The 27,267-nt window shown below is 35.9% G+C and overlaps 1 protein-coding gene across 6 annotated transcripts in view; it reads left to right on the top strand.

The window, feature by feature from the left end:
- Positions 1 to 27,267, top strand: part of DMD (dystrophin) — a 1,060,860-nt gene that overhangs the window by 255,979 nt on the left and 777,614 nt on the right. For all 6 annotated transcript variants that reach the window (XM_040088691.2, XM_040088709.2, XM_040088718.2 and 3 more), the window contains exons 3-7: positions 3,324 to 3,416; positions 4,314 to 4,391; positions 7,278 to 7,370; positions 14,587 to 14,759; positions 23,003 to 23,121. In XM_040088691.2, the coding sequence (XP_039944625.2) occupies positions 3,324 to 3,416; positions 4,314 to 4,391; positions 7,278 to 7,370; positions 14,587 to 14,759; positions 23,003 to 23,121 (556 nt within the window). The remainder of the gene's footprint in view (positions 1 to 3,323; positions 3,417 to 4,313; positions 4,392 to 7,277; positions 7,371 to 14,586; positions 14,760 to 23,002; positions 23,122 to 27,267) is intronic.

Genomic DNA, 27,267 nt, shown 5'->3' with positions numbered 1-27,267 from the left:
TTATTTAAGCTGGTGGGCTAACTTAATCCACAGTAAAACAGGAATCTTATCTTCCTGTATGTATCATGTTTTTTGGTAATTTTCCTTTTAAACAGATGCCTTGAGTTTCCTTCAGGTCTCCTTGTGCTGTGTAGAGATAAGCAGTTGCAGCCAACAGCTCTATCAGTTAACCAAGAAAGTTTGTGTTTTAACCTTTATTTCGCTCAAAACCAGAAAATTAAAATTATATATAAAATTGCCATATACTTAAGTCCCTAGTATTTTCTAGTCATTCAGATTTTAACAAAGTCTTATCTTTGGTTTAAATTTTGTTCTACTTCTACAAAAGAATTTCTGCTTCTGTTGAAAATGACCTTGTGCTACACATCCAGTATCTTTAGTCCTTCCTCTGTCCTGTACTCTCTCTTCCATCTCTTCCATCACTGTGGTTTTGAAGGAAGACAATTGAGTGAGAACCAACAATTCATACTGAAGCTATTCTGGGCATTTTTTAAATATAGGTTTTGGATAAAATTGTAATATAGGGTAAGTAATAAATCAGCATGCATAACAAATGGTAGAGGAGAATCTTCTGAACATTTTCATTCCTCTTAGATAAAGGGCAGTGGTTTTAGGTCACAACCTGAAAAAGCTTTTTAAAAATCTAATTTTCAGCAAGAATGTATAACAAATGGTATTTGTTTGGCAAAGCTATTGACTAGCCATGCTTGGTTTTTCACTAGAGTTAACAGACACTTTCCAATGACATGATAAATTTACCTGATTCAGCTTTGAGCCCTTTGTATCTCAGCACTTACTGCAATGCCAATCCACTGAAGACATTCAATCTGTTTGAAGAAGAAGACATAATTACCCCATTGCTAGAAAAACAGCAGCATTCCTCAGGCTTAGAATGCTACGTGTGGCACTAACGCAGGGTGCCTTAGTGTATTTTTAGTTGTGATTAATGGAAGGTATACTTCCAAGACCCGAAAAAATCAATGGAACTTTTGGTTTAAGGTTTACTTGTAGCACATTTGTAATTAATATATCCTGCTGGGGATGCTACTGTGCTGTGTCTTTATTTTCTTTCTAAAAGCTTAATCCCCCTGCCCCCCACCACCAAAAACAAACAAACAAACCAAAACAAAACAAAAACAAACAAACAAAACACAACAAAAAAAAACCCCAAGAAAAAATAAAACAAAACAAAAAACCAACTTCTTACTTTTTAAGCAGAATTTTTGGCTGCCTGCATTGATTTCAACATAAATATTATGAATAGCTTAAATGCTGGAAAAAGGAGAGACAGAGACATAGACAGTTCTGAAGGCTGATTCTATTTTTCCTGTGTGATACAAACCAATATAATTATATTCTATTGTCAAAATGTCACTGTGCTCATATTCCTGGAGAGATTCAGTAGCATTATGGGCACAACTCTCTCACAGTGTTGCAGAAGGGCCTATTGATCACTCCAACTTTCTAAAGAATGTGAAAAAGCTCCCTTAAAGTGCGTAGATCTTCTGTTTCCCCTCTGCAAAAATGACTTTTGTTCTGCAAGATTAGGGAACAAAATAAGGTCTCTGATTTAGTTTAACATTGTAATTTTAAAGCTGTCATACAACCTCAGGAATTCTGTACATGACTTGATCACATAATGGCACATTATTTATTTCATCCCATAATGTAAAACATTTTTATAAAATCATTTCTCATACAAAATGTGAGACAGGAAATAGAGTTGCTGGATATTACTACTTAAATAGATAATTCAAGGTCTTGAGTACTGCAAGTAAATCATATGTGTATCTGTTCAGGACTGGTTTTCAGATATTTAATAAAGTGGCAGAATGTGTGTTAAATAAAAATTAGCTTAGTTGGAATTGGTTGTGCCTGGTGTGAAAGCTGTCTAGGAAAGGATTCCCACTGCTGTAAAAAAAATGTGTTGTGAATTTGTTTGTTCCATGAAACAGAAACAAGGCCTTACCAAAAAATGAAGGGATTGAAAGGAGCTTTTGCTTCAGAAGACCAGTCAGAGAGCAAGGTCATGGCAGAACAGCTAATTGCACTGAAGTCAGTGCTGTAACCTTAAGTATGTATTGAGGAGAAAAAATTAATTTAGCCCTGGATACTGTCCTTAATTCTGTCCTCTGTTTTAAGTAACCTTTCAAAGGAATTGGTACTTCCTAACAAAATAATGTTTTTCATAAAATTCCCAGCCAGTTCTAATGAGGGTTGCAGTAAGTACCAGAACAACATTGCTGACAGGAAAGCAAATGTTTTCTCTATAATACAGATTCCGAATTTGACATTGCTTTGTGGTAAAAATGGGAGATGTGCAATGTAGGTTAGCACATTGTCAATTCTAGAAAATGAAAATACAGACACTTTGTCTCAAATCAGTCAAAGCATCCATCCAACTTCACAAATTAGAAAAACTGTGGACATGTAAAACTATTTTGCATGGCACAAAATAATCTCTTCTTTTTACTGAGGTTCTCAATAGCTCTCATGCATTCAAAGATATCTAAAAATTCATAGGTGCGCCTAAAACTTCCTCAGTGACCAGACTGTAAACAAATTATGTCTATATTTTTCATATTTCATGGTTTAGTGAAAGCATCAGATCAGAAACTTGGTTTGAATTTTAGAAAGAGTATTTTTTTTTTTTTTTTTTTTTTTAACATTGTCATGTGGAGGAAAATCGCAAGTAATTCCTTTCATCTTTTGCTGATGCTAAGTACAGAATGTGAGTTGTCTGGCAGCCACTTAGAGAAGGGAGGTCACAATCCAGTACAATTCCATGCCCAATTAACCTAGGTCTATTTCTAAGATCCTGACTACAGTAAGTCTGGCTCATCTCTCTATGTGTACTTCCAAATTTTTTTCTGACACATGGAGCACCTACTAGGCATTTAAACTTTATATCACTTCCTGTGTTTTCGGGTTTTTATCCTTGTTTCTTTCCTTGGGTTTTTTCTTAAAATTTTTGTTTGTTTGTTTTGGTTTGGTTTTTTTTTTTTTTTTTTTTTACTGATTTGCACCTTAATTGCCAAGTCTTCTTTGTTTTCTAGATATATTAGTATTTAGTTCTGGCTTATTTGTTTGAAATAATGACATGTACTTGAAATAAAGTAAGCATCATTGTCTCTTAAACAATAGAACCTTCTTTAAGACAGATGTATGTGGAAGAATCCTGTGAGCTTAAATGTATTTTCCTCTTTTACTTTGTGTCCTGCATTCCACATATATTCTGACACTGGCTTTTTTGCAGCTTTCTGGTATTTTTTTAATTATTATTTTTGGCATTTGAACTAACCAGAACAATTACTTCATTTCAGTTTGGACGACGTTACATTGAAGACCTTTTTAATGATTTTCGAGATGGACGAAGACTTCTGGAGCTCCTGGAATGCCTTACAGGCCAAAAACTTGTATGTGTTTTGTACCACATTTACTGTATATCCAAGTCTTAATGTTGTGATAATTGTAGTTGGTGATAGTCACTAATTGCTGCCATTGATGGGGACCTGTGGAAACTATTTTTAAGGGTCTGAATAGGTCTCAGTTTCATTTGAAATTGAGGAAGCATTGTGACTGAGAGCTGTATTAGACAAAAACACTTTGTGAGGCATATACTTGAAATGAAAATATTCTAATATGTATGCCCTGAGTGTGGCACAGAGAAACAAGACTAAGGCAGGGTTCCTTTAGATATCTGGATTTGAGCTGGAACAGAATTTAATGTGTACGATTACAATGGTTTTCTAATGTCGTACATATGGTCCATCTTGTCTGATTGTCCTTGTCTGAAAACAGGGAGCTGCTTGCTCTTATTAACCTGGAAATTCTGAAGTGACACAGTCACACACGTTTTTTAATGTCTTGTCTTGTGTTTCTGGTTGGACATCGTAAGCACAGCATCTTCTCATAAGAAGGCTGGGAGATTGAGAATCAAAATCCAGAGCTAATATACTTGTACATAAATATTAAACAAACTGATGCTTATCTGTATAGTTGCCATAACAATGTTCTTAAATTGTACCGTGCAGAAGACAACTAATTATGATAAAAATAATATGGAATTATCTAATTTTATAGGCATTTCAGTAATTCCTTCACTGAAAATTACCTTCTAACTGTGGATCCAGTTTGTTTCAAAATTGACTTTATTTTGTGCTGGGAAGCTGCATAAGCCAGTGCATGTTAATATTCTATTCTCATAAAGTTATGAAATAGAAAACTACAGGTGCAATATAAGATTTGAGTTTCATATTGTGTACTCTACATTCTCATTTTGGGCAGTCAAGTTTGGTTTACTTTCTTTGTAGGCAAAAGAAAAGGGGGCCACAAGAGTTCATGCTCTGAACAATGTCAACAAAGCAATCCACGTTCTGCAGAGATATAATGTAAGTATTCAGCCAGCCAGGCTCAGAACAGCCTGTAGACTGCACACAAATTTCATTTTAGCTGTTTAATCAAACACCTTAGTCTATAGTGTAAAAGTGGAGTCAAAGCAGCTTTATCAATGTGAATTGGATACTTTTGTCAAGCACCATCAGGGTTGAATGTGTTTTAAGGAGTTTAAAATCCTCTTCCAGTAAATTTTGACTAATGCAGCTATAATGGCTGCTGTCTGAAGACAGATCAACCTGCATGATTTTATTCTAATGAATGGTGTTTCAAATAAATTTTTAAAAGTTAAATACGTGAAGTCATCCATAGCTGGTTACAAGATGCTGTCTATCAAAATATTCATTCACAATCTCTGACAATTATGAAGTCTGAAAAACCCAAGGCTTTTCCTACAATACTTTGTTGTTGTTGTTGTTAAGTTTCAAAGGCATCTATTTCTCATTATTCAAAACTCTAATCATATCAATATCACTTTCAATTCTACCTAGTAAAGATTGATTTTTCAAGCCAGTATCCTGTGAATCATTCTTGAGTAAATATTCTCATTTTATCTTCCTTATGCAGGCATTCTAATGGACCCATAATTTTAGCAGACATTTCTTCTGGCCAACTAATTTTATCATAACTCTCCTCAAGAATAAGTTTAAAAAAACCCCCAAAACCTATAACACTTGTTTAGACTTCACAGTAAGAGGCGGCAAAACAAAGATAATGTATTCTCTGCTGTATATTATATCGGATTTCTTGATAGCTGCGGGAGGTCACTAATGCTTGAGTTCAAGGGCTGAATAAAGTTATTGATTTTATAAATCTAAGGTAATCCACCTAAAGATTTGTACATAAATGAAAGTGACCTTATAAGATTGACATAAACACCTACAGCTTGATTTTTCTTTTTATTTAATGGAATTTGATGTAAATAAATAGAAGAAAAAGCCTCCAGTTTTTCAAAATCTGCAACATTTGACATTATTGAGAAAAAAAAATCATCAGTACATTATTTCACACTATTCAAGATGTTTTGATTGTATAACTGTTATCAAATAATCATAGAAAATGCTTTTTGAAGTATTCAGTGCCTATCAGCTGAATCCACTAGTGTGCTTTTCACTAATTTTCCAGAACACGATAATAATCCCTTTCAAATCTGGGGGGAAAAAAAAAAACAAACAACCAACAAACAAACAAACAAACAAAAAACCAGAGCGAATTCCAATTTTAGAAGATAGAAGAAAAAAACGTTGTTTTAGAAAGTGAAGTGGTCATCCGGTGGCCATCATATTCATGTAAGAAAACCTTGTAAACTATATAAAAATTGGTACAGTATATATATACTGTATCTTGTCAGTATGAACAGATGTATCTGAAGTAGTTTCCTTAAGCTTCAAAAATTTGATGAATGGCTTTTCTGGGACTTCAGGAATGGAAAATCAATGATTCTAAAGTGAATTAAAGCCTGGGAGTAGTCTAAAGTTTTCTGCTGATATGTTCCATCCCTGCTCTGAGGTTCTGTAGTCATCTGGGTGGTGAAAAATGCTGCTGCTTCCAGTCAATCCATTCTACAGGGTTTTTTTTTGTTCCCAGAGAAGTGATAATGTTGAAGAGGGGAGCATGGGGGATTTTCCCCAGTTTAGGTTTAGATCTCCCTGTGGCAAACTGGGCAATGTTCCTCTGCTTCAGTAAAAGAGATATGGGCTCTTTGTGTTCAGGCTTCCACTTCCAAAAATGGATTTGGTCTGTAGGATATGCAGGCACTGCCCTAATAAACATTGCAGGGTGTTACTTGCTGCAAGGGACTCCACTTTAAATTTAGCATGTAAAGTCTAAGTTCCAAGACATTGATGGTTAGAATAAATAGCCAGTCTCATGTGCTTTTAGTACAAAATGTGGAATTCTTAAAGAAAAGAGCTCTTTGAGAGTTTTAGAGTTCCTGATAATTTTGTGAAAATGACCTGTGCATAGATGCATTGGAAAAAAAAATTAAAGCCGCTCATTTTCAGGGTGCAAAACTTTGGTCAATTTGCAGATGTAACTTCAAATAACTTCAGAAGTGTACCAGAGACTGCGGAATGTAGTTTGTGAAGGAATGGGGTACTTTGCCATAAAACTCATCATTTCTGACCATGAAAAATTGCATCTATGAAACAGCAAGGATGCTGATTTTAGAGTCATAATTCTATCCAAATGTCCAGTTTATCGTCTTTATAACCCTGAATTGGCTTCCTTATTCAGATAGTATAAAAAGTGGCAGGAAGGTGAAGGATCATTTCCCATGTGGAGGAAGAAAAATTCCTTGGTGGTAAATAATGATGCATTTTGGCATTGCAAATGCATGATAAAATTATGGAAAACAACATTCGTGGATGAACTGTTGTGGAAAAGACTTGCTTAGGTCACAATCACTGATTTATCTGTATGCCAGATTTATCCATTATAAAATTTAATTAAGGAAAATTAAGTTCTATTTTAATCTAAATATGTAATGTCTTGGGTTTTTAGGTTCTCTTAGTATCTAGATATGTGTGTGCTAATATTCAGTAAATTATATTATGTAAGGTAGCATAAAGCAGGGTACAGTTTTCTGTGTGATTTATAATTGTAAAAGCTTAATATAAAAGATATCTGAGTTATTATAACTATTACTTTTCATTTTATGTTTCACAACATGCTGTAACTTGAATAATAGGAACTCCAGATCACTGCTGTTTTTTTTCCAGAACATTAAATGTGATATTTATAAAATGTGGGTTGTATGTTTATGGAACAAAAGAGACTAAATGGGAGATTTAACTTAGCCTATCCCTTCATCTCCTTCCCACCTCTTACGCTTGTTATTAATCTTCTACAATTTTAACAATTATTTTTTGTTTCTGTAATAGGTTGATTTGGTAAATATAGGGAGCTCAGATATTGTGGATGGAAATCATAAGCTGACCCTTGGTTTGATCTGGAATATAATCCTCCACTGGCAGGTGAGTGGCACTGCTCATTACTTCCTTTGAAATACCTTTATTTCATTGATCTTTTCCTCATTATTATCCAGCAACAACCTACAAAGTAAACGTAGATATTGCAATGTGCTAAATCAGCTAATATTATGCCCATCTGGTTACACATTATGAAGAATATTAAGAGGACAAAATAATTTTTACAGGATTAGCAGAAACTATTTTGACTGTAATATCAAAATCAGATATTTCAAGATGATATATATGAGTTATCCTAACAAAAATGGATAGACAAAGCCAACGTGGATTTCTTTTTAGTATCTTAGAAAGAGTGACTTCTCTATTTTATAGGAAATCATCTCATCAGTTGCTTTCTTGCTGCTGACCCATCCTGGCAAGAATTATTTTTAGAACACTAAAAAGCTGCTGGACTGCCTATTTATTGAAGCAGATGTGGCTCATTTAGCTTCCTTTCTCTTTAGAGGGAAAGTGGTGTTTGTGATGTGGATCTCATAAAAACCAGCATGGTAGATGAGGACACTTAACTAAAAAAATTCTGAGATGACAGTAAAATCAAAATTCAAAAAGATCTATCATCTAGATGCTCTGAATCCATGTTTGTATGAATCTGAGCTAATAGTTTGTTCATTAGTGTTGACTATGTTCCCCAAGCAATAATCCACAAGTTTTTCATAGAATAACAAGGAAAGATGGTGGGAAACAAAGCTTAAAAGACTTCAAAACTGAAACACTTATCAAAAATCAAATATGTATCATTCATCCAAGTAGGGAACATTTTTATTCTAATTTTGCAGGACGATAGCAACAGAGAAAAGCTGCAGATAGTTAACTCACTTCTTCCTTTGTCTCCTGTTTCAATAGTCCTAGTTTAATTGCACAAAATAGTTCAAAATTACTTATTAAGAGCAGATGGAATATGAGACCTAGCTATGCAACTTTTACCAGTAATCCTTGAATCACTGTTTTATTTTTTATAAATTATGGACTGAGATGACTAATCATGTTCAAATCAATATTCTGGGTTTTTTTCATATTTTATCCAGAAGCAAAGTGTTAAAGGTGTGCTTTAGTATTAGCTGTGTACTTACTAATTTCTTTTCAGTCATTTTCACCCTTTTTCTTAGCTTGTACTTCTACAGACACACAGAAGACACAGGTTCTGGTGTAGCCAGATGAGCTTTTTGACAGCAGCCGTGTCAAAACCAAAAAAGCTTCTGTTTGCAGTTCAAAAGTGATTCATTTCAAGCTTCATCTTGAGCCCAGTGGTAACTGTATGGCAGCTGTGATGACACCCACAGCTTCAGCTTGAACTACCCATGGGTGAAAAGTCCAAGGATCATATTTACAAATCAGTGATTAAGTGTGACTCTTTATCTGCATAGCCATAATGATTCAGTCCAAGTTTAGTCTATACTTGGGTGACTTAAAGATCTAGAAGTGATCTAGATCTTGTAATAATTTTTGAGGCAATGTTAGTATAGGAGGTAATTCAAAAGCTGGTCTTTAACTGGAGGCCGCAGGGGAAAGCATGGAAAAATGCTGACCGCACACAGGGTGAATACAGTTTTATGAGTTTAGCAAATTAGCATACTTGACAAGCATTCCCAATTAGAAGCACAAGTAGTGAGGTAACTCCTCCCCTTGGTTCCAGCCTTTTCCAGAACCTCCCCCACTTTAAATACTAACTATACTTTGTTTATGAGAAGTGTCTCAAGATGCTGTTTTAACCTTGGTTCCCAGAGGATTTAACCTTGATCCCCAGATTAGGACTGGGGGCTTTAGGAGTATATTCTGTCTTTCTGTCTAACAGAATAGGTGAAAAGCTAGCTATGAATCTATGTAGTTATATAATAATAGACTACAGAGCTATGAATATATGCAAATATATAAAAGCAAAAGGGCAAAAATCAATTTGGCATCACTGTGTTTCATTTTGTTCTAGTCATGAAGTACCGAAAGTGACCTGCCCCATCTGGACTTCTCTTTTTATTCAAATTTCTGTAAATAATTTTAGGTGGTTTTTTTTTTCCAAAGAGTAGCTAAATCCGGATTGGCAACAAGAATCCATTATTAAATAATAACCATGTTGCTGTTGCTTAATGATGAGTAATTAAAAAAAAAAAAAAAAAAAAGAAATGGCAGACTTACCTTTTGGATTTTCTCCTTAAAAAAAACCCAAAACACTCAAGAGCCATTTGTTTCCTGCCTATTTCCCTTAAGGTATTGGAAGAGTTCATAGTAAATTTGCTTATTTGCAACTCTGTGGAAAAAGTCAGTTCTTTTCCAGATTTTCTTTCAAATGTTGACGTTAATTGCATGATCTAGAATATGTTTGTGATTGTTCTGCCCTGTGTATAGGCAGGTGTGATCTTATGTACTGACAGAACTTACGGTGAAACACAGCTGTAAATTTCTTTAAAAATTCTTCTGCCTGTTGGTTTTCCTGTCACAGATTGTCCCTGGCAAGAAGCAGCTGGAAACACAATAAGTTCTTCATATAGAGTCGGGGCCACCAAACTTACCTGCCACTTGTCTCAGCTTGGTAAAATGCCAAGACTACTGTATTTGTAGCCTGTGAAAGGCCTTGAGACAAATAAATAGGAATACACAGGCTATTTGATGTAGTGTGTACTTGTGTAGTTTGTGTTTGTTGGTGCAATCCTGCTTTTGCAGATCCTGGGAAGAGTCACTAGAGGAAATTCATCTGTATACATCTAAAACAAAAGACAGCAAAAAAAAAAAAAAAAGAGAGATTATTGTTTGTGTGAGCACTTGTGTTGTTGTAGATGAACAGGCAAGAAACTTTTCCAGTTTCACATCCTGCAGCTAGGGCCACATAAGGACACAACTGTACTTACATGTGACAACATGATGGTCTCTTACAAAAATGTTAATCTCTTTGTGTAAAAATAGGTTTTAAAAAGGGATGGTAGTAGAAAAGTGCATGGAATGAATAATGCCAGTTCCAATCCAAACGGGTATCAGCAGTCCCATAGAGGAGAGGCAGTGGTAGAGGTGGTAGAGGCACTGCAGCAGACAGGGTTTGATGCACTGTTGGCACTCTCATCTCTGTGCAGTGCATGGCTTTCTGTATCCCCTGTGGTGATTGTGTTCTTTCTTATCTAGCCTGGTTATTTTTCACATTATTATTAAAGGTTTTCCTGAAATTGAACCATTGTTCTGAGTTGAGCACCTGCTGCCAAAGCTCTTTATGGTGCTGAATCCATCAGACTCTATTTCCTTGAAGCTGCTGCCCTCTTTCTCACAGCTGTGTTCCCAGCCTCACTGCTGCATTAACATTCAAGTAAAAACAGAGGAAAGCTATTAATTTCTGAACTGTTATATTTGACAAACTCTCTTAAGAGTGAAAAAAACATTCTATATAGCAGTGTGTAAATTTTTCTGTTGTGTTTTTAGGAGTGAACTTATTTTCATGTAAAGCATGAAAGAAAACCCCTAGCAAAAATATTTGGCCTAAATCTTTACTTCCTCTAGGAAAAATCATTAAAAAAGAGATCTATACATAAGGAAAATATTTCAGAGGGGAGCATTTCAACAGCCTTTTTGTCTCTCATTTGGAGACATATTAAAAACATCAGGGTAATTGTGCACATTAGTATTTTAATATGAATTGCCATTTTACTTAATTTCTATTTTTGATTATGGAAATTAAATGCTTCTGTCAATCCACCTGGAATCAATGAACAAAGAATATCTTTTACTTTGATAGGTGTCTGAATATCTGCAAAAATGTCCTTTAAAGTGTTCTGTCAAATGTACTTGGAAAGAGTTTCATGATTCTAGCTATAAAAATGTAATCGATGCAGTCAGAATACCTGAGATCTAGCAAGTAAAAAATGCAAAATAATTCTGTCAGGGAGATTTAAGGTTCCTATTTTATTAAGAAAAATGAAAAGTTCTTGCTTTGAGAATAGCTTTCTTTTTAGATTATCTCTTCCCTCCCTCTTTTCTTGGGCCTGGCGTACTGAAGCTAAGTGCCAGTCTTAAAAATGCTACATGCCTGAGCGCTGGTTTTAGGTGAAAGAGATGTAGTGTGAGCCTGAGATCCTGCTGTGTTCCTTGTCATCTTGCACACAGAGCAACGCATGCCCAGATTCCAGGACGTTGCCTTACAGTGGGAAGATCAGAGGTCCATTGCTGCTGTGAGCCAGGGCTGGCTGTGCTGCCTTTGGCCACTGTCTTCATGAGGTGACAAGAACAGCAGCGCTCTCGCTCTGTCCACAGCTTTCCTTTTGGCAGCCTGCCATTTCAGAAGCCAACTTGGTGATGTCTGTATTGTCCTTTCCCCCTCTTCTATCAAAATTTAATCTTTTCTTATTGCCACAGCGTATGTCCGTTCCCCAGGAAGAGCAAGTGTATCTGTTCTCCTGAAGTCAGAGTTTCCTACACCTGAAAGCTTTGTGTCCTGCCAGGATACCGTGAGTTAGAAAAGAGAGGTTACAAAGAAATGAGTAGCAGAGGTCAACTCATCACCTGACAGCACAAGGCAGTGGCACTTTGAAATAGCTGCAGTATTTGAGCCTGGATGCTGTGGGAGTTTGTCTGTCTGAAAGCTCTTCCAGCTGACATGAGCACATCTCTGTGTGCCGCTTTTCCAGCAGTACATCTTAACTGAAAAGCCTTCGAAAAGCTTCCTTTTCACCAAAGTGTCAGCCAGCACCCTGGTGCTCAGGCACTGCCATCCTGCAGACAGTGTGGTGCTGTGCCTGCAGAGGTGTGGCATGGTGCTGCCAAGGTGCCGGGTGGGCTGGGGTGGCAATGGCCCTGTGGACACTCAGGTGGACAAGGGCGCTCCAGTTGTAGAAGTGGAGTTATCCACCAATTCTCCCTGAAGAGGAAGTGGCCTTAGCATTCGGGATGAGATCAGACCCTTTTACCCTGTTATTTTAAATATCTGACTTTCCCCAGGAGGCAACAAAAAATCATTAATTTAACAGCCTTCACTGTTGCAAAGACATGCTGGGAAAAGAGAGCAAAACTTTCTCTATTGTAAGCATATTTGACTCAAAAAGGTGAGATTGAAACTGTTCTGTATTCACTTACTGAGAAGTAAAAATAAATGCTGGGTTTGGATTCAACACCTGGATTCTTCTGAATAATTGCCTTCCTGATGGCCAATTTTTTTTATTAATTTTGTCTAATCATCTGTGTTCGTAGACGTAACTCCTTTCTCTTTAATATCAGCTCAAATGCATGATCATTTCTATTTTAAGAACCCTTCTATTTCGAAATATGGAGTTCCTGCATTTGTTCAGCTATCCTTTAATGCAAATGTGTGTTGTATTGCTCAAATGTTAGTTTGCTTAGAATATTCAGAAAAATCTACATTTGTAAATATAAACATATGAAAAAAAACCCCACCAAATTAACACCAAACAATGAAATATTAGCTTGGACAAGTCTCCTTAACTGTAACTTCAGTATTTTCTGGTCTTTCATATTGTTTAAGTTTGGTGCAATAGATGCTAATTCCTTTTTTTTTTTTTTTTTTTTTTTTTTTTTTTAAACATCCAGATGAATTTTAAAAAACCCCAGTGTTCTGTATTTTTATAGTTATGAAGGTGCCTGGGAATAGAGAGGCCAAATCTCAGCTTCTTGCTACATTGTGTAAATCTACTTTGGCATCTCTGAAAAAAAAAGACACTAAAAATATTGTCAGGAAATTCAAAACACCCACTCATTCATTTGAAGGGGGAATAAATAAATAAATAAATAAATAAATAAATATCTCCTAATTTTCTTACACTTTATTTTTTGCCTCCTGATGTAAAAATTGAGATAACTGTAAAAACTTCTTATCTGACAGAATTTATATTAATTTTCATTGGTGCAAATTACAATCTAAGACTAAATCAGGAACATACCCAATGAAATTTAGAGAGGATAAATTTCTCCTTCCATCTTAGAAACTAATAACATATAAAGTTTACACCTAAGTCTCAAAAGGAAGATTAAGAGCACTGATACTCTTTGGACAATTAAGCATTTGAGATACAAACCCAAGATGTTATTTCAGTAATTCATATCTTCACAAAATCAAATGATTGAAATAATTACTGTGGAACTAGTGAGCAACTTACCGTACTCAACAATAAAAGGTTATCTCTGTTTTTTTCTACAATATCATGGTAATTAATTGTTGTTATTGTTGTTGACTGTTCTTTCAGAATACAGCTTCTGCATATTATCTCTTTTTTTTTTTTTTACAGTTTCAAAGTAATCCACTCTTTATCATAAAGTAGATTCTGCCCTGAATGTTATTCTTTCACTGAATGATAGTGGCAACAGAACAATTCAGGGGGGAAATGATAATGAAATGCAATATTCCCTAAGTGAATAAGCAGAAATAAGCAACTTTATAGTTAAAGTATGTCTTAGGGAGTATTTTAAAAGAGCTGCTATTCTAAAAGATATATGGAGAAAGCAATGATTTAAAAGGGGGTACTTCACAGGAAAATAATTCTTAATAGAAGTTTTATGTGCTCTTTTAGTAGTAAAGAAATGGATAGGAAATAAAAAATCTACTGCATTATGTCAAACTCTAGGATAATATTTATAAAAGCCTTTAGGCTTTTTGTAAAATAATAATTGTAGGTTGGTAAACTCTCTCTAGTGAAAAAGGAATATTAACTTCATTAAAATAATAAAATTGAAACATATGCAGTACTCTTCTAATGCACGCAATGAAATTGACTTTTTGTCCAAGTGGATGTATGCAAATGTAGTTTGCACCCTTAAGTCAAAAACATTATCTGCTGTGCACTGAGGAAATTTATTTTGCCTCGGTACTATTTCAACTCTGTCAAAGAGAGAAGAATGCTATTCATAATTTTATCAACTTTTGTTGTAATGTATCATATTAACTAAGGATGTATTTCCAGATCAAAGAAAACCACAAGGAGAAATAGTTCGAAAGAGCTCTGTTATCACAAGTGACGGTAACAAAGGTGCTTTCTCTGTCCCTGCTTCTCCTGTGGCACAGGGATGAGTGCATTCAGTGCATGTCAGTAGCTGTTGTCTTTAAGCATTCAGAACTGATTGCTGTCATTACATTGTAAAAGCAAGTATGTTCTTTAATTACTTAGGAGTTTTTCTTTAAGGTTGAAATTTATTTAACTGAAAGTTTTTCATTTCAAGAAAAGAAATAGTCAGCTTTTAATAAGTTCAATCATTGATCAAATTCTGTCTTTTATTGCAGGTCAAAGATGTAATGAAAAACATCATGGCTGGACTGCAGCAGACAAACAGCGAGATGATTCTGCTGAGCTGGGTCCGTCAATCGACTCGCAATTACCCACAGGTCAACGTTACCAATTTCACCACTAGCTGGTCTGATGGATTGGCTTTCAATGCACTCCTCCACAGCCACAGGTAGGAGACGTTGCTTTTCTCTGTTTCAGTAAGCTTGTGACAGACGGCTGCAACAGGGCTTGAGGACGGTCTGTCTGTTATGTGGGAGGTTCAGATGCTTCCTCGCATTCTTTTAAATGACCGACCGTTTGCTTTGACCCGGGTGCTGCATTTTGTGTCGTACTAAATCCTCTCATGGAGGGAGAGCTTTTCACAGCACAACCAAATATAAACAGCTCAGATCCTTTTCTGGAGTTTCAGTGTGCATGCCAAGAAGATAGGCTCAAAGAGTACAGGCTTGGAGAGTTTTGAGAAAAGCAAGGGGTAGATCCAAAATTAAGCCTTTGAGGTTGTCCCAGAGGGAGAAGGAGGTTTTCCTGTGGGTGCTTAGAGGGGGAAAATGTGGTGTTTGTTAAAGCCTCTCATAGCTGCTGAATCGAAAGTATGGATTTACCTCGCAAGAACACATCTGGAGAAAGTAGCCTTTGTTTTTGAAACCTTTCATGTTATTCCACCAGCTGATTTGAGTTTTTAGCCTCTCTCAGAAATTTTCTTCTAGTCTATGCTGGATGAAACTCTACCTCTAGAGATTCAGAGCTGTATAGGGATTCTGTGTATGTGGCTTAAGGAAGATGTGCAAGTCAATTTCTCTGAAAGACCCATTTATTGCCATTGCTGCTTCTAAAGCAGGATTGCTTTTTCCAATGTAATAAACCTCCCAACCTCTCTTCTGCTACTATACTTTTCTCTTGAAGGGGACGTCCTGCAAGGTTGCTGACTACTCAAATTATTGTGGAGTTGAACTTTTTAACTGTGTAGTGGTTTAAACACCATCCAGAAAGTAAACTCCAAAAACTCCTCTGCCCCTCTGGCAAGGGAGGAACAAAAATGGACTTTGGGTTGGGATTGCAATTTACTGAAAGCTAACAGCAATGGAATACGAAATGCACAGCAACAACAGCAATAACAATCACAGAAGTATACAGAAAGAGAGGGTGTTTTTTTCACAAAAAAACCCCCCTTGACTTGGTTCCACATGGCAGCTGGAACAAGAAGGAGATGACAGACGCTCCCTGCAGGTCATGTACGTGTGGCTTCCGCAGACAAAGACAAGATGGTGACTGTTTCCACACGCTGCTCCATGTGGCAGCTGGCAACAAAGGCAAGATGGTGAGCAGGGCTCTCAAATCCGAGGGCGATGGGAAACAAACTGAAAAACAATCCCACTGTGTGGGGAATCATCCTGAAAGAGGTTTCAAGCACACCAACCGCATTAGATCCAGGGACCCGCGGGTGTATTTTTCCCTAAAACATCCATACCATTATAACCTCTCCTAGGATGTGAATATAACTTCTCAGTTTCCTCTGATTTTACCCCCAGTCATCTTTCTACAACAACTTTTCACCTAGACACAACATCAGACTGCCTGTTTCCTGATTGGGTATCTGATACTCAGGTATTCAGATTGCATGCTCTGCAGGACCATGTAATATCTGGTGTCTGAAATCAGTAATCAGAAATTCTTTTTGTCCTTCTCTGTGGGAATAGCTTCAGAAGTCTGAACAGAGGAACTTAATTCAGGATCAGCCCCTGGCTGGGGAGTGCAGTTGCCAGTAAACCACACTGGGATTGTCTAGACAAATCTCTGTGTCCTATGTCAGACTTTGTGCACTGCTGTGTTCAGTTCAGTGCAAAGTTCGCCAGAAGAACATTCATTTCCTGCTTACTGGAATTTATGCACTTTATTCATCTTTTGTAATTCAGGGCTGTAAAACTTAAGCCTGCTTTACTCTTCTTCTGTCTGCTGCCATAAATCTTGCATCGCTTTCTGCACAGTGAGCCTATTTTCAATAGAAGTGAAGAATTACTCCACTGAAGTCTTGTCTCTTGCCCAGTAGTTACTGCAGTTATCTGGGAAATGGCAAATCTTCAGTCAGATTCCCAGAGGCAAGTCTCCAAGATGCTCCAGTCATCTTCTGGACTTCAATCACTAAGTTCTCTGCAAAAGTTTCATTTCCTCATTTCCTCCAAAGCCCTGATGCAGTAATTTTTAAGATGAACCAATGATGTTTAATTTTTGTTGACTTTGCATTTCATGTTCAGTGTGTGGGAACACTGAATTATCCTTCAAGATTCCAGATGGAATCAATTAAATAGGTACAGTAGGACATTCAGTGCTCAGGAGCTCCTAAATGTATACTATAATAATAAAAAACCTTCTCTAAGGAGCCCAATTCAATCACTCTGAGATACAGGTACCTTAGAGACGTTTTGGGTGTCAGAGGGTCTTGGATTTATATCCTAAAGGAGACAGTTTGAATATACACGGAAGAGAAGTTGTCCCAAGAGTGATTTAAATGAATTCTCAGAGGAACCTGGTGTCTCACACATCCTATGCTTTATAAATGTTTTGTGATTTACTTTCGTAGAATGATTAACACTCTGGTGACAAAACACTTCTGAATTTAACTCCTCTGTTTTCCCTGATTAATTTTTCCAGTTTGTTTTTTTTTTTTTTTTTGTTTTTCCAGGAGTACCTATCTCTCTAGTTCTCCTGTTCTGCTTCTTTCTTGTCTATTTCCTTGTTCTCCATAGTTTTGTCCAGATGCTCTCCCCTTTTTTCCTTTCATCCTCCGACTTTATTCCTCTGCATTGACAGGAATGGAAGCAGAGTTAGTCATAAGAAAAGATAGCTATAGTTTGAAAATCAGGTATGATATTTAACTCATACAGTGGACCTGGTGCCTGGTTTGTGTACTTTCCCCCGGTTTTAGCTCTATTCCTAGACTTCTACAAAAAACAAACCAAGAAAAAAACCAAAAACTTCCAAAATGCAACAGAAAACCCCAAACACAAAAAAATCTCTTCAACACTGAAAGAGTCATGCTACTCAAAGTTTTTTTTCATAATGTTTAGACTGTCTGAAAATGAGGGTAGATTTTTTTGGTAGCATTAAAGCTATTTATTTTTCAAACCAATCCCCTTCCTTTATGGATGATGATATTTTCAATTCTCTTATATAATGTTTTCAGAGATGAACAGGTGGCTTTTTGTTTTGGTTTGTAATTGTTGTTGTTTTTTTTTTTTTTAAAGGTTCACAAAATAATGTGAACTTTGCATCTCAATGAATTTTTTAAGCATGTCCTTAAAGGGACTGAGATAAAGTAAGAGACTATCAGGAAGCACTGACCATACAGTATGCTGTGGGAGCAGAGGAAAGCTTTATTTCTCATAGTCTTTTAACCCACCAATCCCTAGCTTTCAGCTTACTATTATGATTGGATCAGATTTTTCTAATGCTCTTTCTCTGTCATTTTATAAAGGGGTTACTTTAGGTTGATTTTCCCATCTCTGTAATCACCATGTCTCCATGGGCATTTAGGTTCTTTAGCAATTGCTTTCAATACAGAGTGCCAGAGGCAGTAGGACACAGGTCACCTGGCAAATCTCCAAGGGCACATTAGTGAGCCCAGAGTGTGAATTTTCAGGATATAAGCTTGGCACATGATCTCTTGAATGGTATGTTCTGAATTGAACTGAAAAAACAAGGCAGCAGCTGTGGAGTGGAATCAGCACCCTAGGAATATACAGAAACTAAAATATTTTGCTGATGAAGAGAGGTCAGTCCTTCTACAGTTGAAACTTTCCCTTCTTCAGTCTCCTTTCCCCATTTATGTCTTTTAATCTTTTTCCTTCAGGTGGCTATCAGAGAGAGCTTTACCTCTTTCCTCTAACTTCATTTGGGCACTTTTTCTTTTCTCCCCTGGCCCTGTAATCAGGATTTTGAAGTGGTAACAGGTGGCATTCATTATCTTCCTCCTTGCTTCTTTAAAGTGCTTGAACTTAGGCCAGGTGACTGCCATACAAATGAGCACTTCACTGCAGCTGTTTCTGCTTCAGGGTGCTAGAGTGAGGAGGGAAGGAAAATGACATCAAAAAGAGGTTCTGGACAGAAGAGGGGAAAAAAAAAAAAAAAAAAGTTTTCTTTAGTAGTTTACAGGAAAAGTAAAAGCAAAAACAATGGGATGAAGAAGTATGAAAATAATCTTTTTTTAGCAGATCACTGGGTTATGTATCTGTTACTCTCCCATGACCTTTTTGGATTGTGAGAGTTCTGAAGACATACACAGGATATTCTTGTATAAAAAGCTAAAGAATCAAACACAACTTTTCTCTTGAAATGGGGATGGTAAATTTTATGATCTTAATATTACTATTTTCTGTCTGCAATAATGGAAAGCTGTGGCTTGTCTATCTAGGACTTTAATTTCTACATAGTGGTCTGTCAGGATTTGTCTGTTGATAGTATAGTCCAGATTAAATCTTCTCTCTCTAGCTGAAATAGTTCTGTTGTAAGTTATGTAACTGGGGGGTCAGAGGGGATGTAGGGAGTCTAAGTTTTTAGGGTTTTTTTGATTTGTTTTGTTTGTTTTTATTGTTTGTACTTCTGCTAGTGATAGGAAGGGGCTGTTGGTACAAAAATTACCTTAAGTTCAATAGAAATTTTGATTTTTACAATGCAACTTCTCCATTGAAGCCTTCAATCCTTTCAATTTTGGCTCTCCATTGTGTTGTCATAAATACAAGACCAGTGCTGTTTAAGGCAGTTGGTGAAGAGCTAGGTAAAGCTCAGCATGTTCTACTTAATTCTAACTTCTTGGAAAATGCGTATGGTTGTATTGTTCAGGAAGAGGGGTGAGAAATGGTAATTATTTTTCCTTGGGTTTGCTTCCTTTCAGACAAGACCCAAGCTGCAGATATGTGAGAAAATTTAATCTCCCTTGATATTATTTGAACAATATGGAGAGGACAAATGAAAGCAGAGAACCAATATTCCATTTCGTTTTTTTCCTTTACTATTACATACCTTCTCACTCCCATATTTAAAGCTCCTTAGAAAGATAATGAGAGTTGTAATTTGAAAATCAATTTCAGTGTTGTTTCAGGGATTTTCAAAAGCTATTTTCCACTTACCGCAATTATTAATCTTCTAGGCTCTAATATGTCTCACAATCACACTTGGCAGTATTGTCACATAGTGAAATATCCTGGCACATAGCACTGAGAAGCTGATGCTTCAAGCTGACATTATGACACTGTTATTCTAGTGATGGAGCTACTGAAATGTGTATAGCAAAATAATCTTTCAACAAAAGGAAGATCTGGAAAGTTAAATTTCTGTTGGAATAGAGAGAACTTTTTGAATTTATTTTTATTTTAATTAAATTGGTGCTTATCAGAGCTGACTTGCAGTTGGTGGCCATATACTTGTAAGTTGTCTTGGAATCTGTGCTGTCTGCTTTATGTACTATACTAAGAGAATTGACAAGAAATCTGACAGTGATGTACTAAAGCTTACTAATTCTCTCCTGGCTGTGTCTCAGAGGGTTCAAATTTTTGCCATCTGTAAAGAGATGCTGCATGTCATCAACAGAGGCAGCATGCAAATTCAACCCAGGTGTTAAGACATGATGTTGTTTGAAACCCTTGTGAATGCTGGAGTGTTTGGTTTTTAAAAGAGAGAAGAAAAGAACAACCCCAAAACCAAAAACTCTGTGTGTCTTACATTGAGAGTCCTACCTCTACAGATGATGCGATGAAAATAATTTAAGACTATCTTGGTAGGTTAACTTGAAAATACCCTCCTGAATTATATAACTGAAAAGTTGGATGAAATTATTATCTAAGATATTATTAATGGTGACACAGATTTTCTCAGGAGGTATAAAACAATATTGTGACATTCCTCAAGGAGCAATTGTAAATATTCATGTTCTTGCCCAGTGGACTCCTGACTGATTAAAAGAATGTTCCTTTATATAAAATATTGTATCACCAAAAAAGAAATTATTATGTGAAGATAACGTGCTGCTCTGAGTATTGCAGGTGTGCTTAGAACTTTAAACCAAATTAAAAGAGGAAAAATAAAAAGGACAAAAGAAAAAATGAAGGGGGAGGTGGTCTTTTGGATACTATTCTTTCTTCTTGTTCTAAAGGATTTTCTTACTTTTTTTTTTCTTTTCTTTTTTTTTTTTTTTCCTTTTTTTTTTTTCTTTTCCTTATTCTGTGTAGTATATATGCAACACATCCTTGCCAAGCTTTTTAAGACAGTCATAAACCACAGGCTTTGTGGTTACTACAGTGCCCTCTAAGCTAAATTGGCTGTATGGACTTGTGAATCCTATGCCTAGTGTTAAATTTGGAGAGAATAAGGATTTGAGTAATATCTGTGTGCTTGCAGAATAAGATGTAGGGGTGTGGTGGCTTGACCCCAGTCAGCAGCTGAGCACCCAACAGCCACCTGCTTTACCCCCTGTTCCCCCAGGACAGGGAAGAGGATAGGAAAAATGAAAGCAAGAAAACTCTTGAGTCAAAATAGAGACTCTTTTAATACATGGAAGAAAGAACAGAAAAACAAGTGATGTAAAGGCAGTAACTGATACCCAGCCACTCTTCAAACTGGAAACACCTCCCCAGACAAACACCCCAACCTCATTCCCTTCCTTTACCCAGGCATTTATGCCTAAGCAAGTTATATGGCATGGGGTGTCCCTTTTACTGGTTTGGGTCACCTGTCCTGGTTGTGTCTCCCCTCTGTTTCTTGCCCATCTGTCCCCCACTGATTTGGCAAAAGGAGAGTGAAGGGAAAAAGAGAGGATCTTGATTTTGTGAAGCACACTTTGGCAATACCTGGTTTGCTCTGAGCATTATTTATCTGTAAATTGAAAACACAGCATCATACAGACTGGTATAAACAATGGTAACTCCATTCCCAGTTAAAGGAGAATGGCTAAAACCATTTTTTGCCAATTATGTACACATAGTGTGAATTTTGCTTGCCTATGTTTTAGTACACAAACCAATCTATGTGATCACAGACTTCATCCATCCATGAGTAAACCCAGAGACTACTACCTAAGTTTCCTCTCCTTTCTCCACCCTCGCCCCAGCCAGATTTAATATTAAATTAACATTAATTAGTATTTAGGAGTTATTCTGCATGTGGGAAGGAGAAAACTCTGATATTAAAGCATCTATGCAGGGAGGAGCAAAATAACTTAGAATAACTTAGTGTTGTTACTATGCAAATCACTCCCCTCTCAGAAAAAATTGGGCAGCAAAAGTACATAACTGGAGAATAACTGCTAGATAAAGGGCAATTTTTTCTTTACTCTCTTGACATTTTTACAATATGATGTAGTGAACATTTTCTCCATTTATTATAACTCTGGAGACTATTTAAAATTAACTTCTAAAATTAATAAAAATGTGAGTAAATCTGTCATTAATTTCCAAATTTAAATTGTGTAAATATGCCTGATTTATCTGTAGTTGAAATTATACATTTAAATGCCCTCTGATTTAGAACACTGTATTGAAGTCACAAATAGCATAGTTGTTTTTCTTCGTATTACATGCACAGTAATTACTGGGTATTTGATTAAACTTTATATCTCCAGAGTGCCTGATAACAAATTCTGATTTCCTAATGGATAACTCTCAGATGAAAAGCCAAAGATTGTGCAGTACTAACATTATTTATACTGCAAACAGTACAGCTGCTAATACAAGGTCGAGACTGCACATCTGAACTATAATTCAGTTTTGGTCATTCTGTCTTTTCCTGTAAGAGCATGCTATGGTACAAGTTGAACTCTATGTTCTTACAGGTGTTTCCCAACCCAAATATTTCTATAAGTCTATGAATTTTTTTAACCTGTTGACAGATTTCAATCTGATATAGCAGTGAGCTGGTGTCTCAGAAGCAACTGCACTCTTAGAAATATTAATTGAAGTGAAAGACTGGTAGCTGGGGAGAAGAGGAAGGCCCCCAGATGGCCTCAGCAGTTCTGTCGTGCTCATCCTGCCACATGCCAGTTCTGATTGCATGGCCTCAGCACCTGATCTTTCCACTCAAGCCCTATTTGGGACTGGAATGAAGGAGCCAATGTGACGTGAACGCTGTGGGCAGTGACGGGAGCCCAGTGCTGTGGGGGAGAGCACCAGTGGTTCAGGGATGTGAGGTTATAGGTGGTTGGGACTTGGTGGAGAATGAGAAATATGGACAATGTGATTGTGATGGACATGGATGAGAATAGAATGCAAACCCATTAGACGCTGAGCTTCGTTAGTCCCAGGACCAATTAACATGATCTTCCATACAAAAATAAAAAGTTGGTGTTGATGCTTAGTTTTTGAAATACATGAGTAAATGTAAGACTAGAAAGTAAGAAACTTATACTTCCCCTTATTTTTTCTTTAGACCAGACCTATTTGATTGGAATGCTGTTGCTTCTCAGCCGTCACCTGTACAACGATTAGAACATGCATTCAACGTAGCCAGGCAACACCTGGGCATAGAGAAACTCCTTGATCCTGAAGGTTAGTAGAAATTGTTGTTTGGTTGTGTTGTTGTGTGGTGGTTTTTGTTTTTTTTTTTTTAATTTTGGTTTGGTTTGGTTTGGTTTTTTTTCTTTTGGTTTTGTGGTTTTTTTTTTTTTGTTTTTTTTTTTTTTTTTTTGTTTTTGTTTTTGTTTTTTTTTTCTTAAAGTGAAAAAACAGTTTTGCTGTGCATTTGATGATAAATTATTTTGATTTTTTTTTTTTTTGGCAGAAGAATTTACCATTTTGCAAGATAAATTATAGAATTAAACTAAATCCTTTACTTTTAGTGCTACCTTTGTACTCTGTTGAAATAGCTTAAAGCTGCCTATGTGGACATGCTCTGGAGGAATTTTTTTTTTTTTTAACTTTGGGACCAAGGTTTTAATTTGCATGCATTGGAGGCATCTCAGAAAGCTGATTTCTGTTCTGAAGGTTTAGAGCATCTGGAGCTTTTATATCTTCTGGAAGGACCTTGAGTTCAAATTAACTTTTAATGTATATCCAAAACATGTATTCAAACACTACATATTCATATTTTTAAATATTACTTACATTTCTCAGTATATTGAAATTTTATCAGGATGACATGTCTCATTATCACTATAATTTAATCTTAGCTGTAATAAGATTACCTGTTTTTGAAAGGTTCCTTGTTTTTCACGTTTACTTGAATTTCATACATTTCTATGTATTCTCTGACATAGTTTCTGCACTGCTGAGAGACTAGTAATTTCCCCTCAGAGGATATTCCTAAAACATTCTTTACTCCAAGGCAGTTGGAACAGCTGTTGTATTATACATATGTGTGTATACACACAGAGAGGTTTTTTTTTCGTATACAATGATACTTTTACTGTATTTTCATGAAATTTCCTATTAAGCCACTCATAAATTAACTTCTCTGTATGTTTATGCTGTTCTCAGTGACTCATTCATGGTGAGTTTTTCATGGGAAGAACTAGTATTTAACAAAATGCAAAAATAAATTTAAGGATAACATTGAGTCTCTTATTGTTTAAATATTGTCGGATATGTCTCAATTGTTGATTAATAACCTTGTAACCCATATATTTCCCTAGGGAAAATATTGAAAATACATGTAGTTGAATGGCACAGCATTCCTTGCCTAGTACACTCTTTAATTCTTAGAACTCAGTTTTGGTGAACCACTGGAGGAAAACAAAGTTTTCTACTTGCTAGAGCATGGGATTGAGCTTGTAAATTCTGAATGAGATTGGAATTGAAAACTGAGTTGTGCAACTGAATCGATGTAGTCACAGTGTTTTCTCTAATTGGTTAAACTTTCTTCTTAAAATAGATTAGTGAGTAAGTTATTTTCTCTATGCAAGAGTCACTTCTGATTAAACATTTTATTCTGGTTTTGGCAAAGACACTTGCAGTTGTTTAGCCAACAACTGAAAAACTCCTAAACATTGGTTGTTTTCCAAATGTGTGCTGTAATTATTTGCTATTCAGTGTTGTAAATCACAATGCTAGCCACCTATTTTTTCCCCCCTCTGTAAACATTTCAAAAGAAAAGTACATTTTGTTCCTGTCTGAAGACATGAACATAAGGAACTACAGCTGTTTTGTTTGTGATAGTAAATTTATTTCTAGATTGAAACCCAAAATTTCTGGTGTGTGTGTAAGGGAGAAATCTTTTTTGAGGGTTCTAGAATATTCTTTCTGTAATTTTACATTGTGTATTTATCAAGTCTCCTAATTAGGTTCTCAAATATCTCCTAATACCACATTCTGTAACAACACTCTCTTGTTTGGTGGCAAAATGCTAATATGTTACAATAAAACAGAGTATGCAGTGGTGAAACATTATTTTCATGTAATTTAATACCTATAAAAACAGCGCATGTGTAATTTGTGAACACTTTAAAATTTAGTTTTGTTAAATAAATGTATGCTGTCTCAATTTTGAAAATATTAAGTAGAAAGGAAGCCACTATTCAGTAAAGGCCTACTTTTCTATACCCAGTGTAGTAATCAGAAGAGAAAGAGTTTGGGATTATTTGAGTTCTGAAATTACTGATGATTGATACATGTTGAAAAGATGTCTAGGGAGTCTGTCTTAGCAATTAGATTTTGTAAAGTGAATGTTTACACTCAGCCAAATTGGTTTTCTAGGATATAGATGAGGTTTTCTTGTTTCTGAGGTTGCTGATATTTAAAAGTCTCTCCCATGAGAAAAAATCAGTTTATTACTAAGGTTGTTGATATTTCAAGTCTATCCCATGAGCAGATTTTAAAACATTTTTCAGAATTATATCTCCATTTCAGTCATCAAAGTGGTGAAGATAGTTTTTACAAGAAATACTTTGATGTAAACTATGTTGTGTAAATTAAAGCTTTTGTATCTGGATTGTTTTTGGATTCATGCAGAGATGATAATTCCTGCTATTTTCCTTACTTATACTGGCTACTAAGAATACTTTTGTTAATCAGGGTTTAGGAAGTCCTGCAAGGAGCAGGCAATTTGGTTCAGTGATCTGAGCCCCTTCCAACTCAACGTATTTGTGGACTTTTTGGTTGAATCCTGTCAGTGAGTGAAATGTGAGTAGGTTTAGATATCTGTCTGGTGTTCATTACTGTAGTACCTTCATTCTGTAGAGTATGAGAGATAACAAGAATAAAATAGAATAAAATACAAGATGGGGTAGAGGAAAATAGTAGATGTTACAAGGTTTTATTTAGAGGAAAGTTGTCAAAGACCTATATATTAGTGGGTAACATTCAAAAGAAAAAAAAAAGTGTTTGACTTGCCCACTTTAGAAAAGATTTTGGTTGTTTTCAGCATAAGTAGTTCAGGTTGTTATTCTTAGTTCTCTTGACTTTAGAGTAATTTAGGTATAAATAATATAACCTAGGAACACTTTTCCAAATTATTAACTCTCTCCGTTTCACATTCATTATTTTAAACTGTTGTTACCTCTCAGCATCAATTAGTGGATGAAAATATGTGCCGTCTTTGCTTGTATGAGCTGACTTAGGACAATTTTGGCAAAAGACTTAAAATATCTTTAGCAAATTAATCAAAGAGTGATGATATCTGTAACTTCAACTTGTATGTATTAAAACTTAAATGATTGATCATGCTGTTAAGGTTAGTCTGCATCTTTTACGAACGTCTCACAACCTAGGCTTACATTTTTAAGTAGTTAAATGGTTCATTTTGAAATAGTTAAATGTTCTATCCAGAATTTGTGGAGGACCATTATTCCAGTCTTCACAAACAAACTTCAGAAAATATACTAAAGGTTATTATGTTTTGTTGTATGTTCACTTTTCCTGGAATATCTTTAAAAAATTTAACCAAGCAAGGAACAGGATAAGCAAACAGCTGCATGTGTTGTGGTCAGCAACACATAATAGTAACATTATTGGCTGTATAATGGCATTTATGTCTTACTTTGGCATGAAATTCTCATGCCACATTGGAGCAGAAGGATCTTTTGAGGAAAAGTAGAGAGTGATCTCCCAGAAACTGCATCTGGGAATAGATCTGAGCTGTTCTTTCCCCTTACAACTGAGTGCTAGTGTGGTAGCAGCAGGAGTGTTTGTGTGCTTCCTTCTACCAATGAACATCTGATTCTTGGTTTAATGAACTTTTCCCTGCTGCCACTTTCCTGGGTCTTGTGCTTGTTTGTGCTAGCCCGATAATAAATAGGCTATGAAGTTATATAATTTCTGCTGTCCTTTTTAGGTAATTATCCAGTTTCCTATACTTTGTGTAGCCTAATAAAAAAACTCAAACCCACAACCTCATTTGATTCATCCCAGTTATATTTTCCATATTTCTCCTTAATTTGCAGCGATGACATGAGTTTTTGGCACCATTATTAAGTGATAATGAGACATGGACAGTTTTTCATTTGATAACTTTTTTGTTTGTTCTAAACTTCCTATACTTCTGTATCTCAACAGTAATGTATTCTACCATATTGAGCACAAAGAAGAGGGGGGAAAAAAAACCTCTCAGCGCTGTAGTTCATGATGTTAAGCGTGTCTTCACTCAGTAGTTGAATACGCTTGTAATACTGATTTTCAGTTCATTTTGATGCCCTTGCTGATGTCTTATTCCAGTGGATTATGAGAAGTTTGGGGTTTTTTTTCCTATTGTGCCCTAAATAT

The sequence above is a fragment of the Hirundo rustica genome, chromosome 2, assembly GCF_015227805.2.
Source record: "Hirundo rustica isolate bHirRus1 chromosome 2, bHirRus1.pri.v3, whole genome shotgun sequence".
Taxonomy (NCBI): Eukaryota; Metazoa; Chordata; class Aves; order Passeriformes; family Hirundinidae; genus Hirundo; species Hirundo rustica.
Note: the sequence above shows the minus strand (reverse complement) of the source record. Positions and strands in the feature narration are given on the sequence as shown.